Source organism: Candoia aspera, chromosome 6 (assembly GCF_035149785.1).
Source record: "Candoia aspera isolate rCanAsp1 chromosome 6, rCanAsp1.hap2, whole genome shotgun sequence".
Taxonomy (NCBI): Eukaryota; Metazoa; Chordata; class Lepidosauria; order Squamata; family Boidae; genus Candoia; species Candoia aspera.
This window is the reverse complement of record NC_086158.1, coordinates 21,197,460-21,213,350: the sequence shown is the minus strand read 5'-3', so window position 1 is coordinate 21,213,350 and position 15,891 is coordinate 21,197,460. Positions and strand designations below refer to the sequence as shown.

Sequence of the window (15,891 nt, the reverse complement as noted above, 5' to 3'; positions counted from 1 at the left end):
ACCTACTCTGTCTCTGTGGCCATATATCATACGTAACTGTTTTATGGCTTGACATCACACAATTCAGGAATTTATTAAATGAGAAGGCTGAATAGAAGTCCAGATGTCCAGAATGATAAGAGCATCAGCCTCATAATAAATACTTTTGTGGAACAATTGTTTTGTAATAGGCCAGCAGCGTGTATTATTGAAATACGCCTTTTAAAAACATTGCCTTATTTCTGCCTCACATGCAAGTTAATAATGCTGTAGCAAATGCCTCTCTGTAAACACAAATAGATGTCTGATCATTGAATTTTAAATGTAGTCCTTTAATATGTATGTGGATTCCATAGCAATGTGTTCGTGACATGTAATAAATTGATGTCGCAAATTGCACTCAGTGCTATAAGCCACCTTGTGGCTGAGCAAAAGATTGATTTAGAAGAAGATTGTGCACATATACCAGGAATGTGTGGTTAAAGCATTGCATTTTGTGTCCTAAGAAGAAGCGACTGTATTTTTATTACTGAACCAGGTAAATTGTTTTCAACATCACTGTAGTTCGTCCATTCCTTCTGTCTAAATTAGGACAATATTTTAAAATTCCAAATTCTAAAATTCCAGATTTAGCTTATCTACAGCCTGGTAATGTATTTGATACCCTTATCTAGTAAATTATTTCTCTTTCTAAACCAGGGGTTTAGAGGTATCTTTGTAACAAGCATGCATTTACCACTCTACTTCTCTTCCTTCCCCTCTTTTTTTAAGGTTCAATAATTTTAACTCAAACAAAGCACAAGTAATTTGTCTTGCAGAGATCTCTTATATTTTAGATGTAGGGATAGGCAAAAAAAAAAAAAAGGGAATAGAGTTACTCAGATTCACAGTATTAGGGTGATACTACCCTAATTTAGTGTTAGCTTTTTCTTTCTAGATGTGTTGGACTTCAACATCAGTGCTGGATATAATGCTGCAAGTTTGAATCCAAAACCTCTAAGAGAGAGTGTGTCTTACAGTCAAAGGAAAATTAATTTTAATTTTACAGTTAACCTGTAATCAGGCTTAAACCACTTAACTCCTAATACAGCAGACCACTAAGAATTATACATGCCATATCTGTTTGTCAAGTTTATAAAATAGATATTGCAGATTATCAATGAATAAACGCTTAAAGCAAAATACAATTCTGTCAGCTGACTCAGAGTCCAGCAATTTTACTTTGGAAACTAGACCTATCCCTATCTATACCTATATTTATATTATATCCAGGTTTAGGTGCAGAAAAGTGCATTTTTGTTTATTTGAACAATACGTTTCATGATTTATATTCAAGATGGATACTTTAGATCCTAAGTTTCAGCAGAGGCAACACCTAGTTCAGCTTGTCTGAGCTCAGAACCTAAGAAGGGCCAGACTTGGTTTGGACTTGGACGGGAGACCCTGAGGAAATAGACTGGACTGCAGAGCTGAAAAACATCCAGGAAACAATAGCAAACCACATGATTGTGTCTATGTAGTCACCAAGAGCTGAGATCAACTGGAGGGTGACTTTCTTTACCTTTTATGGCCCATAGAGAAGATACTAAAACCCTACTTCTTCTTTCCTTCTTAATTTAAGGTGCCTTACCTTTGCTACTTAGCAGGGCTCAGCAGCAGCAGACCCATCCCTGTGGTGTCTCTCTTGCACAATTAACTTTTCAAGGAGGCCTCTGAGTTGCTGTAAAGATAGAAGCATTTCTTGTTTAGACAGATTTTACAACCTAGATTGAATATGCTGTGATTTCTGGTATATTTTTTATTTTGCTGTAACTATAGTATGTGTGGTCTTGCGGATCCGGTTTTCAACAATAAGGAGATAATCTTCTCTGGGAATATTCTAGAGATTTGATTGGATTAGTTTGTTAAAACCTCTTCACAATATGTTTTAAAACCATTTGTATGTAGAATTTCCATTGCTTATCTCATATTACAATTCAGTTGCCTATCTTATTTATATTTGATTACTCTAGAACAATTGATTACATTATCTTAAGTTTTTATTGACATAATATATACTTTAAACAATCATTTCAAAATCACAGAAATTAGCCATTGTTTAAAATGAATATATAAACTCCTAATTTCCAAAACTTCAGAAAAAACAAATATTTCATTGAAAATGTAGTATTTCCAGACCTCCCTTGAAACCAAACAGATTCGTCTTCTCATTGTTTGAAATCCCACATTATTTTATATTATGACTAAGTCTGTGGTATAAACATTTGTGCAATATATTTTCCTCTTACTTTTACAAGTGGATGTCTTAAGTATTTGAATCAGCATTCTTCCTATGTGATAAGTAGACATACTTAATCCTGTAAAGCCTTAGTGGACCCATGAAGGCCAGCTGTGACCTTTGGAAACATAGATATAGCCCCTGAAGCCATCCAAAAGTTGCTACAGAACTGTATTTTCTAATGTGACATGCAAAAAGTACATTTATTTCAACTTTATGATCAGAAATAATCCTAACTGGTAAAGGATAGAATTTTTCAGAAGACATTTAACTCCATGTTTAATCTACTTACAGTGATTAAATGCATCTAGTATCCCTGCAGAAAATGATAGCTGTCACTCTTCCTCTCTCTTTTCAAGGTTACAGAGTGGGATGAATTTACAAATTTGTTTTGTCAATGACAGTGGAAGTGACAAAGATAGCGATGCTGATGACAGCAAGACTGAAACTAGTCTAGATACACCGTTATCTCCTATGGTGAGTTTTACTCTCAATCTGATAAGCACATCTAGACCCTTCAAAAATGTTGGGAAGGGTAAGCCACCTTCTTCCATCATAGTTTCAACATATTTTTAATATGTTTATTGGCAAACTGAAGCCTGACTTTCAATACCCTTGTGTATATGGAGTTTGACATGTAAAACAGTGTTTCTCAACTTCAGTGACTTTGAAATGCATGGACTTCAACTTCCCCAGTTGCTTGCTGGGGAATTCTGGGAATTGAAGTCCACACATCTTAAAAGTTGCTGAGGTTGAGAAACACCAGTATAAAAAATAATGAATACTTTTCTGATGGCATCACTGTCACTGGGAGTTATATGCATGGCAAGGAAGGCTGCTCCAGAGTGGCTTGGGATGTCGATAAACTAATCCGAAGGATGTTTTGAAACTGTATTGGGCAACCAATGGACAGGCCTTACGCAGCTCTCTAGAATTAAAATGCACAATATACTATCTAAATTTGACAGTGACGTTTAAGTATGTTTCAAACTTTTCAATGCTTTTCCTTCATTATTCAATTCCTCATTAAAACATGGGATTTTCAGTTAGGGGGTTTTAATTCTTAAAACGATTTTTGGATGTGGCTCCATGTATTTTCCTGGCCCTGTTAATTTTTCTGACATGTCCCTACCCGCTGCAATCCATCACGATTTAGAGCATGGTGCAAATCCTATGGAAGGATAGAGATCTATCTATCTATCTGCTGCCTGATTCCCAGCAACTTTAAACAACTCAGAAATTGTTAAAAAAAATTAAAAGAAGAAAACAATCCAAAATAAAAAAAGAACAGAGGCCAGAGATAACAAACCCAGATGGGAATTAAAAAAAGAAGAAAAGGGGGCTTCAATCACGCTTGCCAAAGGCGATTTTGTGCGTGCATATGTGTGGGTGCATCCACACACACACACAATAGTTCTGCCCAGTTATATTAATTACATAAATGTGTGGTTCTTTTTATTTGTTCATATGTTGACTAATTACAGAGTAATCCTTTTTTTACATCAGTATGTGGGATCTTCAAACTGACATGTCCATGTTTATTTTACATCCTTTTTTTAGAGCAAGCAGAGCTCTTCCTATTCTGACAGAGATACTACTGAAGAGGAATCTGAATCCTTGGATGACATGGATTTTCTCACAAGACAAAAGAAACTTCAAGCTGAAGCCAAAATGGCTCTAGCAATGGCAAAGCCAATGGCCAAAATGCAAGTAGAGGTGGAAAAACAGAATAGGAAAAAATCTCCAGTAGCTGACCTTGTATGTATTACATAAATTTTCAATGCCTATCAGTTCTTTACATTTTTGGGTTCAACAACTCTCCATAATCTTGGGGGGGTGTATATGTATTAAACTGCGTGTGTTGTTTTTTATAGACTTAGAATATTTTTTAAAATGACATACAGGTAGTTCTTGAATTACAGCCACTTCTTCAGTAGCTGCTCAACGTTATGATGGCGCTGAATGAGGGGGACTTACGACCAGTCCACAGAGTTTCAGCTGTTGCAGCGTCCCTGCAGTCATGTGATCGCGATTCGGGCTCTTGGCAACCAGCTTGCACGTACAATGGTTGCAGCACCCTGCAATCATGTGATCACAATTGGTGACTTTCCCTGCCAGCTTCCCACAAGCAGAGTCAATGGGGAAGCCAGCAGGAAAGGTTGCACATCACTCACATAAGTCGGTCCCGCTCCTACAATACCCCCCTGCCTGTACTCCATAGTGCATGCCTGCCTGGCCACACTTGCACCAGGCAGTAGCACCCTCCCTGCCCAGTCACACTGCAACATCCACCCTTGATGATCTTGCACTTTATGACCGCATTGTTTAGCGATGGAAATTCTGGTCCCAATTGCCGTCGTAACCCTAGGACCAAAAATATATTTTTAAATTTTCCTGTTTCATGGAAGAGATTCTCTTCCACCTCCAGTCTGAAATTGTGGGGATGTGGAATCTTATGTGGCTCAGGAAGTGGAGCACCATATGATTCTGCTGCAAGTGTGAATTTCATCAATATACCATTTTGGTGCATAGGGAGTTTCCTTAACACATATGTTCTAAATGTCACTTATAGGACTATATATTCTGTATACAGGTATAGAATCGAGAAATTATACTGTATATGCACAATATCTGCTGTTCAGGACACTTAATATAAAATGGATTTTTATCGATGTCACTAGTATTGTTCTGACATAGGAAAATATGCTAAGGAAGTTGATCTTTGCAAAAGAAGGGTGTGCTGCTGGAAATGATGCATGCCTAAAATGTTTTAATGTTATTTTTAGCTGCCACATATGCCTCATATAAGTGAATGCTTGATGAAAAGAAGTTTAAAACCCACAGATCTGAGAGATATGACAATTGGGCAACTACAAGTGATAGTCAATGATCTTCATTCACAGATAGAAAGTGAGTGGAAAATACCTCTTCTGCATTTTTTCTTTATTATTCACAGTATTTTAATTTCAAAGTGTATTGGGTTACATTGCTCCATGGCAAGTTTATAATGAAATACTGGGCAAGAATAAATCTTATGATTGGATACCATACTCCTCCCAGTAGCCTGGGAAACAATTGTTATTTCATCATTTGCATACATCCTTCCTCAGAGTTCTTCTTCAACATCCCAGCTGAATAAATTGATATTAGTAAATTGATATTAATATTCTCATCTAACGTGGGAAAATAGAGTCTAAAAATATTTATACAAGTTAATGGGAGAGGGGGGAGAGAATGGAATTGTCCCCAAACCAAACATGCATTCTAAGCAAAGTTCATGAGATGAAAATATCCATCCTGTCCAGCAATATATGAAAGACCTTGGGTTTTTTTCTGGGAGTAAAAGGTAAAGACAGTCTGGATTCAACTTTTGGAATCTGCATCCCTGCAGTATTGTGTTAGTGTTTGCCATTGCCTTCTTTCTGTTACTTTAATTTCCCACCCTGGCCACAAAGATTGGGTCAATTTGTCATACAGAATGTGTGAATTTCACTAAAGTACCAGCAGCTATACATAAATACATCATATTTATATATTGTGTATGTTTTAATACCATGTGTTTTTTTTCTGGTTTATTGTTTGTTTTTCTGTTGTACGCCACCAGAGACACATTGTTTGGGTTGGGCAGCCTTATAAATCTAGTAAATAAATAAATAAGTGTTCACCTTCTAGATATGGTGAGGCTGCAACTTGCCATCATTTATTTACAGTCCTGACACACATGGAGAGTGACAGGTTGGGAAATGCTGCAAGCTCTTTATTTAATTAGGAAGTGAGAAATTTGTTTTAGTTGTTTTCTTCTGATATGAAATCAGTAGTTGTTATGGTAAGAACAATAGCTGCTTTCATGTATCTGTAGAGCCAGGGCAGCATCTTACATCAGTCTTTCCTGTCTTGGTGTGCTCCAGATGGGTTGGCATTAAAACATAGACATTTGGTCCCAAAACAATTGGGGGGCATGACCTCTTAGATAATGCAGTTTCTGTCCTTGGCAATCTGCTGAGGGCAAGTGCAGCTTTAGTTCCTTATATATCCAGTATTGAGGATTTTCCATCAATTCCTTCAGTTGAAGGAAAGCCAGATGTTCCATAGATTGCCTGTCAACTTAACAATTTAAGATTCTATGCTGCTTCAAAAATTTGTCCTTGATTATCCCATGAGACCTACAAGAGTATTATTTCAATATTTTGCTACCTACTATTCTTAAGTGATGACTTCATATCCTTCCTAATTTATATGTAAGCCAAAAATTAGTGGAAACCATTATATTGTTTTGAATGAGCTATTGAATGTCTGCCCCACAATGGCTAACAGGATCCAAAATGTTAGGCACAGAAGAGAATAAAGTCTAATTAAACCTCTTTTTCCCCATTTTTAAAATCAGGTTTAAATGAAGAATTGGTCCAACTGCTGCTTATTCGAGATGAACTGCACACAGAGCAGGATGCAATGCTGGTAGACATTGAAGACTTGACCAGGTTAATATCAGTGTCTGTTAAGTTCTGTTGGTAAGGTCTGTCTGAAAATCATTTGATGGGGCAGTGACCTGTCACTGCTACCAGGTGAGAGGAAATGCTCAGAATTCTTCAAGCTACTTTCTCATCAATACAAGCTTGGATCATATCTCCAAAGCCACAAAAAGTCTCTAAGACCTGTGAGTATACAGGTTAAAATGGCTTATTTTTTTAGGGCTACACAACAGTGGCATTTACAGCAAGCCAAGATTTCATCAAAGTGATGAAACATGCACCATGATGTCACAACACAAGCTCAGCCCGTTACATAACAATGTGCATTTCATCATGCCCCACTTCGGACGCCTACTTCTGTTTTATTGTTCAAATCAATATCATACAGTAATAAGCAGTAATAAGTTATTCTGGAGTAACGTTGAGTAAAAACCATGGGAAGGAATAAAATTCTGGGTGAGAGGGGGCGGGTGATTAAAAAAGCTGCCCTCTTCTTTAAGATGCAATACAGGAGATTTTTTGCATTAATTAGTTAGCTTCAGTTGATGCCAGACAAATTAAGCTGAAGCACCCAACAGTTGGACCAAAGAACTGCTACTATTCCTCCTTTTGTAGAAAATGTTTGGGCAGATAGTTACCCACCTGTCCCTCAGTTCTCCTGGAGTCAAAGTTTAGAACATTAGAAACATCTAGTTTGGTAAAAGGAATCTGTCACTGGTAGGGCTTTTGGTTCTGGATTTGTTTGTTTTGCTGCTATATTTTTGACCATACGAATGCCTCATTTGTGATGATTTGATGTGAATGGCTTTGTCTTTTAAAATCAGAAGATGAAGATTTTGCCAGTAAAACAATTGTTTGTGATTTATACTTCCCTATCTGGTTATTAATGGAGCTTCTTGAATCATTGAATCAATCTGTAATTTAGAATCCAACACTTTGTATTTTCTCTAATCACTTCTAGTGAGATAGTTCCTGTCCCTCCCACCTTTGCTTTGGGAAGATGTTGTGGCTAGGGGAAATGGTAAATTTTGCCAGAGAATCGCTTGAAGGGTAGTGATTCTTTATCCTAGAGTCTGCTTTGAGATGCTCCTCTTAACTAGAATTCCAGCTGTTGTTTGATTCTACTTCTATCACATCCCTTTCTCAATCATCTAGCTGCTGTTTTCTTTTTTCCTAACCGCTGTCTCTTTCTAAGGGCTCTTTCTCATGGCTGCATTAACAGTTGCCAGAAAAGTACGGCAATATAATTTGTGCTGCCCTGACAGTTAAGCTCTAATCTGCCTTAGTAATGAGGCTTGTGGTTATCAGGTCCTTACAGTTTTATCACAGAACAATTTAAGAGCAGCAATTTGTGAGTTCCCCTAACATTGCATCTCCTCCCAACCACCTTCTCTCCAGATCCCACCAATAACTCTACTTGAAGTGTGGGAGGGCAGGCTTGGGCAAGTGTGAGTCAGTGCCTGGGATGAAGTCTTTAGCTGCCTCTCAATTTGCCCAAGTGATGAGTCACTGGTACAGAGCTGCTTTGCACCAATAACATGTCACCCAAGCTGTTTCTAAGCATGGTTTACAAGTGCTCTTGCTGCCAGAATTAATTTAGGCGCTTCTGCAGTAAGTTGGGAATAACATGTAGGCTACCTTATGAGGACATACTCTCTAAAAACAGTGGGGTATCTTTATGCCATAGGTAGCAGGACTTGAGGATAAGCCTTAAATTACCTTTTTTAAAGGTAATTACCTTTTTCCTTTTTTTCCTACTTCTTTCTTCATGGGATAGGTTACATATACACTAATGAATTGTCCATCCTTCCAGAAGGTTGCTGTTAATTATTTAAAGAATGGAACCATGGCTGGCCATAGAAAATGACCTTGTAACTTTTCGACTTGAGGGAGCGAAACCAATCAAGATAACCCCAAAGATGACTACAGGAAAGTCAATAAAGTGAAGCTTCTGAATGCAGCTCCATCTTTACTTTTTTCCCAATTCTGAGTGGTTAAAGAGGAGAGACAAGTAACAGCGCCAACATCTATTTATCGTGTTTCTTATCCAAAAAGTCTTTAATTTTTCTCATCAGAGGATGGAATTTGTTGAAAAGAATTAAATATGATTGGGAAAATTCACAAATTACATGTTCCATAATATGAGCTGCTCTTCTGTGATTAATTCATAGAATCTTACCAGTAGGGTACATAAAATAACTTGAAATTAATTAATTTTGCTCTTGCTGGACTTTTCATTTGGGATTTCCTCAGTTTGTGATAGATTTTAATCCTAAATGGGAAGAGTTCATCATCTGTGGACCAAGACTTAACTGAGCCAAAGCAAACCCAACTATGTTTTTTTCTGTAATATTTCTCTTACAGTGTGGCTCCCTATCAATTGCATGGTAATTTAGCACCATTGCTACCGACAAGGTAAAATACAATAAAAACTTCCGTTTATCCAGTTCCTTCCTCATGCAATATACCCTCTCTTTTCCCCTTTTGTAAAGCGTTTGTTGTCCTTTGCTCCAGATTACTTTCATGTTTCTCAGACTGTCTTATCAAGAAAGCCTCTGTAGTAATTTCACAGCAATATATGCTGAATTGTCTTTCTTGTAACTTTCTTCCATGTGATGTCTGTCCGCTCTACCACTGACATAACACCTTCAAAACTTCAGGAATTTAAATTCAGACAGTATCTTTGGTGCTTATTTATGATGGCATGCCATTGATTAACATTATTAAGCAGCAGTCATTTTGATGGAGCCAAGGTTTGGCTGAGATAATTTAGAGATAACTAATTATTTTACAAATGCATGTCGATTGCCCCTTCTTTTCTCAAGCTCTCTTTCCCAATACTTTTCTGCATAACAACTTGAGAACTTAGGAGAGTTTTGAACTCTTCAGTTTCCTAAAGATCTGAAATATTTGGATGGAAAAATCACTTCAGGTTGCAAGAAAAGTGAGTTCATAAATTTCCCTTTACACATATACCATGACTTAATTTTAACCAAAATGTTTTTCAAATTTATAATTTCTCTGCATTAAAAGTTTGGGCTGCAGTGTTTTAATTGTGAATGTTGAAAAAAAAGTGAAGTATACATTTATCTCCAATTCATTAGGACATTCATTATGAAGTACATTCATAGAAAGAATCCATGTTAATCAGAGCTCAGTAAATACTTGCATATGCACATTGTAAAGACAATGAAATATCTGAGCTAGCTTTTCCCGATCTATAGTGGTGTTCTTCAAAGATGTTGGAACTACAACTCTCAGAATTCCTAATATAGGAGCCAGGAATAGCCAGGAAATCTGAGAATCATAATACAAGTATATCAGAAGAATACCAGGTTAGAGAACCATATTAACGTTTCATGTATTTTGGAGTCCTATCTTTAAAACACAGTGAGCATTACATTCTCTCTGCAATTTTTGCAGCCCTTGATGATCAAAGGGTCCTTATCTATAGACATTTGGAAAGATTAGACTGCACTGTTTCAAAATTGGGTATTGTAATGATTGCCTAAACCCAAATACTCAGTCTCACAAGCTCGGGCTTAAAGATAACTGATTTATTAAAGGAATAGTATGCAAATACAGAGAAAGCTGAGAATGAGCAAAAGCGCGCCAAATACAAACTTAAAAGCCTTGCTTGTGAGCAGGTCCCGCCCCGTCGCTCGTCAGGACGCTCCCCCTCCCAGGTGCTGAAAGCCGTTAGACGCGCCTGGGAAAGTAACCTTGAACAGGAGCGCAAACCCAAACATGCATTCCAAGCCCTCAAAACAATGGAGGGCGAAAGAATGAAAAAAAACTCCGGGTGAAGGAACACGGAACAGAGAATGACATGTGAAACGTTACAATGTTAACCAGACATTAGAATGAGAACATGACATATTGCCCCCCCAAAAGAAATTAGGGAGCCGGTTTGTCAGGATATGCAGAGTGAAAGCGGGCTACGAGACGAGGAGAATGCACGTCTGGAGCAGCAACCCATTCAGGATGAGGGAAATGTTTCCAGCGGACGAGGTATTGTAAAGCGGAGCGCTGGCGTCTGGAGTCGAGGATAGATGACACCTCGAAGTGTTGCTGGTTGTCAATCATGAGGGGAGGTGGAGGAATGGGTTGTGGATGCCAACGGTCTGACGACAGGCAGGGTTTGAGTAAACTACAATGGAAAACAGGATGTAAACGTTTAAGGTTGTGAGGCAAATCAAGTTTAAACGTAACAGGGTTCAGTTGAGCAACAATTGGAAAAGGACCGACAAATTTAGGACCAAGTTTTTTAGAGGGTTGAGGGGACTTGATAAACTTAGTTGATAGGTAAACTTTATCCCCGACCGCAAAGGATGGTTCTGGGGAACGCTTCGCATCAGCATGTCGTTTATAGGTAGCTTGGGCATGGCTGAGAGCAAGGAGAATATTAGACCATGAGTCTTTGAGAGAGTCTGCCCAGCCAGCGAGGGTGGCTGGTAGCGGTTGAGGATGAGGAAGTTCAGGAATCGGAACAAATTCTCGTCCAAAAACAGTTTTAAAGGGAACTTGACCGGTGGTTTGATGAATGGCATTGTTGTAGGCGACCTCAGCAAATGGTAGTAAATCGACCCAGTTGTCTTGTTGGTAGTTAACAAAAGCCCTGAGGTATTGTTCCAATGTAGAATTAACCGCCTCTGTAGATCCGTCCGTTTCTGGATGCCAGGCTGTAGACAGCGACTGTTTCGTACCCAAAAGTTTCAAAAATGCCCGCCAAAATTGTGACGTAAATTGTGTGCCCCTGTCACTCACCAAACGGGCGGGGATACCGTGGAGGCGGTACACGTGGATGAGGAAGAGGCGTGCCAGCTGTTGTGCGGTGGGGATAGAAGCGCACGGGATAAAGTGAGCTTGTTTGGAGAAAAAGTCTTTAACGACCCAAATGACGGTTTTTCGTTGACTAGGGGGTAGATCAACGATAAAGTCCATGGAGATATCCTGCCAAGGGACAGATGGAGTGGCCACGGGTTGAAGGAGACCTTGGGGCTTGCCTGGTTTGCGCTTTATCGCCGCACATACAGGGCACGCAGTGACATACTCCTTTAGGTCTTTAAGTAAAGTTGGCCACCAAAATTGGCGGCGAACGAGGTGCAACGTTTTTACGTAGCCAAAATGTCCAGCTAGCTTGTCATCGTGGCAGCGCTGGAGTATGGTTTTTCGCATTGCTTCGGGTACATAGAGACGATCGTTGCGCCAGGCAAGATCATTTGTGAAAGTTAAAATGTGTTTATTGGTTTGCAACCAAGTATCTGTTTTAAGGTGGGAAAGTAACTGTTGTTGCAAATCGGAGGGAATTGACAAGGACGGCGGGCGGCTGGAAGGCGGAGCGGTTGGAGGCGGAGTTGATTGCGCTCTGGTTTGGCTGCGAGTCACAGCTGCCAAACTTAATTGTTTGTCGGTCCAGACGGTGCCCTGGACCGTTGGCCCTGGGCCAGCATCTTGGGGTCTGCGCGAAAGTGCATCAGCTAAAAAATTTTTCTTGCCAGGTATAAATTTAAGAGTGAAGTCAAAGCGGCTGAAAAACTCAGCCCAGCGCAGCTGTTTGGGACTGAGTTTCCGACTGGTGCTTAAGGCTTCCAGGTTTTTATGGTCAGTCCAGACTTCAAAAGGGTTTGAAGTGCCTTCCAATAGGTGTCGCCATGTCCAGACCGAAAATTCCGACCCCAATCTTCTATATAGTGCTTGGCATTAGTAATAAAGAAGGAGAGCGTTGTGGGATCCCCATCGAACTTCACTCCAAAGGGTGGGAAGGTTCTTGCCGGCTCAGCTGGCTGTGGCGGTGCCGCGAATGTCAGCGTGCGCCGAGCCCCCATGGGTGGTCGATCCCTAGGAGGTCTTGCCTCTCTCTCCCCTCCTTGACGGGCTGATCGAGTCTTGCTTCTCCCCCGGGTCGACATGGTACTATGCCTGGGGTACTGTGACGGCTCTTCCTCCCAATCCTCCAGGTTGGGCTCTGCCTCTCTGGGTAGATCCTCTTTGGGTAGATCCTTGAGGATCGTCACTATTAACTCCATTTTATCTTCTAATGCCCTCATTCGGGCCGGAGTGACTGGCTCCTCCGAGGGTTGGTTAGTTACCACCACCCTCGGTGACAAGGGGACTTCGTGCTCCCAGGTCAATTGTGGAGACCCCCTCCCCTGTGTTCTTTCCATAACGGTTCTATGATCACTCCTAAGACTCTCCTGCATGGATATCAGCAGCTCGTCCAATTGGATATCTCGCAACTCCCGACGTGCTGCTCTTTGCGCTCTTGAAGTTAGCACTGGCCGGCTTTTGGCCGCCTCCCGCTCTTCTTCGCTTCCCTCACTTGCGCGAGGTTGAGGTTCTGTCATCGCTAGCGTTCCCTCTTATCCAATGATTGGATGGGGCTAGCGGAAAATGGATAAAATGATTCTCAGCTTTATGTAATGATTGCCTAAACCCAAATACTCAGTCTCACAAGCTCGGGCTTAAAGATAACTGATTTATTAAAGGAATAGTATGCAAATACAGAGAAAGCTGAGAATGAGCAAAAGCGCGCCAAATACAAACTTAAAAGCCTTGCTTGTGAGCAGGTCCCGCCCCGTCGCTCGTCAGGACGCTCCCCCTCCCAGGTGCTGAAAGCCGTTAGACGCGCCTGGGAAAGTAACCTTGAACAGGAGCGCAAACCCAAACATGCATTCCAAGCCCTCAAAACAATGGAGGGCGAAAGAATGAAAAAAAACTCCGGGTGAAGGAACACGGAACAGAGAATGACATGTGAAACGTTACAATGTTAACCAGACATTAGAATGAGAACATGACAGGTATTGTCATTAATATGTTTATAGTTTTTATAGTGATAGTGCATTCTCTATTATAGCTTTTCCTGAAGTTGAGGAGAAAAAGAAGCTGGTACATAGTGAGAAAGAGAATAGGTACCATCTATAGAAATAGCTTGCTTGCCCTCTATGGGCAAAAGTAGGAAATGCATTTTTGTTCAGTTATAAAAAACAGCCATATATGGCTATGAAGGACCAAAGTGGATAGACATTAAGCATATCATTAGGAAACTACTTCACTGTTTGTAGTTAACACCAAGCTCTAAGAAGATTTGATTTTTAAAAGAATTGCAGCATGGAAAGGGTTGGTTAAACTCTCTATTGTCTTGCTGCAATCTCAATAGAAGTGCCCTCATTGCTAATAGCTTCTGAAAAAAGCAAGTTCCCATTAGAGAGTTAAAATTAAGATGGCAATTGCTACTGTCTAAATTAAAAAAACTAAAGAGCTTTATAATGATGCCTTTTGCCTTCTGTCTTGTTTGGACCTGAAATATCTCTGTTCAAATGTTGTGCTTCAAAATGGTAAAAGGAGCAAGCATTCATCAGAAAGCTAGGACTATATATGCCAGTAGCATCTCTTGCCCTCTGTTGCATCTGGAAGTCTGCAGGGAGTGTTTATTCACAATTGCTTAAATGAGAGTAAAAGTCTCCTTGAAACCCTGTTTCTATAACCAAACCAAGCAGAAGCTCAATATGGAGAGGCTAGAAGCTTAGAAGGACAGATACCTAGCAAGGTACTAGTTGGCTAAGCAGGGCAGGGGGGAGCTAACATTATTAAGCCATAAGTTATTAAAGCATCAGATTCATGAGGTGGAGCTATAACTCCATTATAAAATAACATGATTTACAAGCTAAAGTCTCTATCAGATAAAATGATTAGATAATAGAGAGTAGAAGAAACCTATTCCTGAGATCTTTGAATGCTACAGCATTTTTAAATAACTAAATGAACCAATTGTTTGACTTGATACAACCCTGCAACTTAGGTCCTAAAGATTAGCTGTAAGGAGATGTGAAAACTTCTGAGCTCAATAACAACATCTCAAAAACTTGCTGGTCTGTTATAAACTTAATACATTGTTTTGGGAGATGGTTTAATTTGGATGGGTAAGCTTGACCACCAAAGACAGATCGTTTTTTTGAGAAATTTTGTGTCTACAGTCCAGCAGCACAGAAGTGTGAATCACTGATTCATTCCACTCCTTGATATCAAACAGGGCAACGTTATTGCCAGTACTAGCATCGAAAATGTATATTACTCATACATATTTAAGTAATACATACGCAATACAGTTTTACCATAGTTGTGTTTTCATGGATTTGCACTTTCAGGGAGACAGACTCCCAAACCTGCTGTTGCCAAAGCATGGAGATGGGTGGATGTAGCCATGGTAATGCATTTTTCTTATCTCCCCCCTACCCTCACTCTCCAAAATAAGGAAATGAGCAAGGTGTGGCTATGATAAGGAGCACATTTGCACAAATATGGCTAGTAGTATGCCTCCTGTCACTATTCCTAAATATTTGGCTATTGTTATGGCTATGACTGATCTTGATTATTGTAGTATGTTGTACTTAGAGCTACTCCTAAAAAACAAATACAAAATGCAGCCATTAGGCTACAGTTGTATGTTTTCCAGGCAAGCATTAAGGGTTCATGTGTTTTCCAGACACAGTTTTAAGGCATCCATTTTAAATGTTAAGGCTCTAAAGCAGTGTTTCTCAAACTTGGCAACTTTAAGATGTGTGGACTTCAGCTCCCAGAATTCCCCAGCCAGGATCAGACTTAGTTAATTAATTTTCTATTACTTTTAATAGATTTTTTTTTTTTGGCTTTTTGTTCTGTTTGTTTTGAGGGGTATATTCTAATATTAGTTCATGGCTTCAATCATGAAGGAGAAAGATGGGGCATTAAAGAAAGAAACTAGTTAGTACAATTACTCCCATGAATTAAATAATTTTCTTTCACGTTTAAAATGACAGTATGGTCCAAGCTTCTGAACAACTCCAGAGAGAACACCTGAAGTTATCTGAGGACAGGTGCAGCCCTAGAGGCGCAGGGTGTGTTCCCCTGTGGTTGAGGTAGAAGTGCTCATGTTTACAAGTCCGTGCACAAAATGTTTGATGCAGGTTTGGACAATCAGGGAGCCAGTCTGTAAACCCACAACTTCTGTGTGTGTCCTTGTATTCACTTCCTCAGCAGCAAGAGGTAACAGGCTTGAGAACACTCTTGCCATATATGTACCTGTTGGAGCTGCTATTCCAACCCTGCTGGTAATTTTGGTGGGTCCTATAATAGGCTACTGTTAGTGAGAAGGAAAAGAAATAGAAAATAAATAGCCCAGTGTTT

The 15,891-nt window shown here is 39.7% G+C and overlaps 1 protein-coding gene across 6 annotated transcripts in view; it reads left to right on the top strand.

Moving 5' to 3' along the window:
- LOC134499708 (schwannomin-interacting protein 1-like) overlaps window positions 1-15,891 on the top strand; it is a 330,935-nt gene that overhangs the window by 313,112 nt on the left and 1,932 nt on the right. For 5 of the 6 annotated variants that reach the window (XM_063306502.1, XM_063306504.1, XM_063306506.1 and 2 more), the window contains 5 exons: window positions 2,617-2,734; window positions 3,818-4,015; window positions 5,044-5,167; window positions 6,642-6,735; window positions 9,091-9,141. In XM_063306502.1, coding sequence (XP_063162572.1) covers window positions 2,617-2,734; window positions 3,818-4,015; window positions 5,044-5,167; window positions 6,642-6,735; window positions 9,091-9,141 — 585 coding nt within the window. The remainder of the gene's footprint in view (window positions 1-2,616; window positions 2,735-3,817; window positions 4,016-5,043; window positions 5,168-6,641; window positions 6,736-9,090; window positions 9,142-15,891) is intronic. The other variant, XM_063306503.1, reaches the window with a different exon arrangement.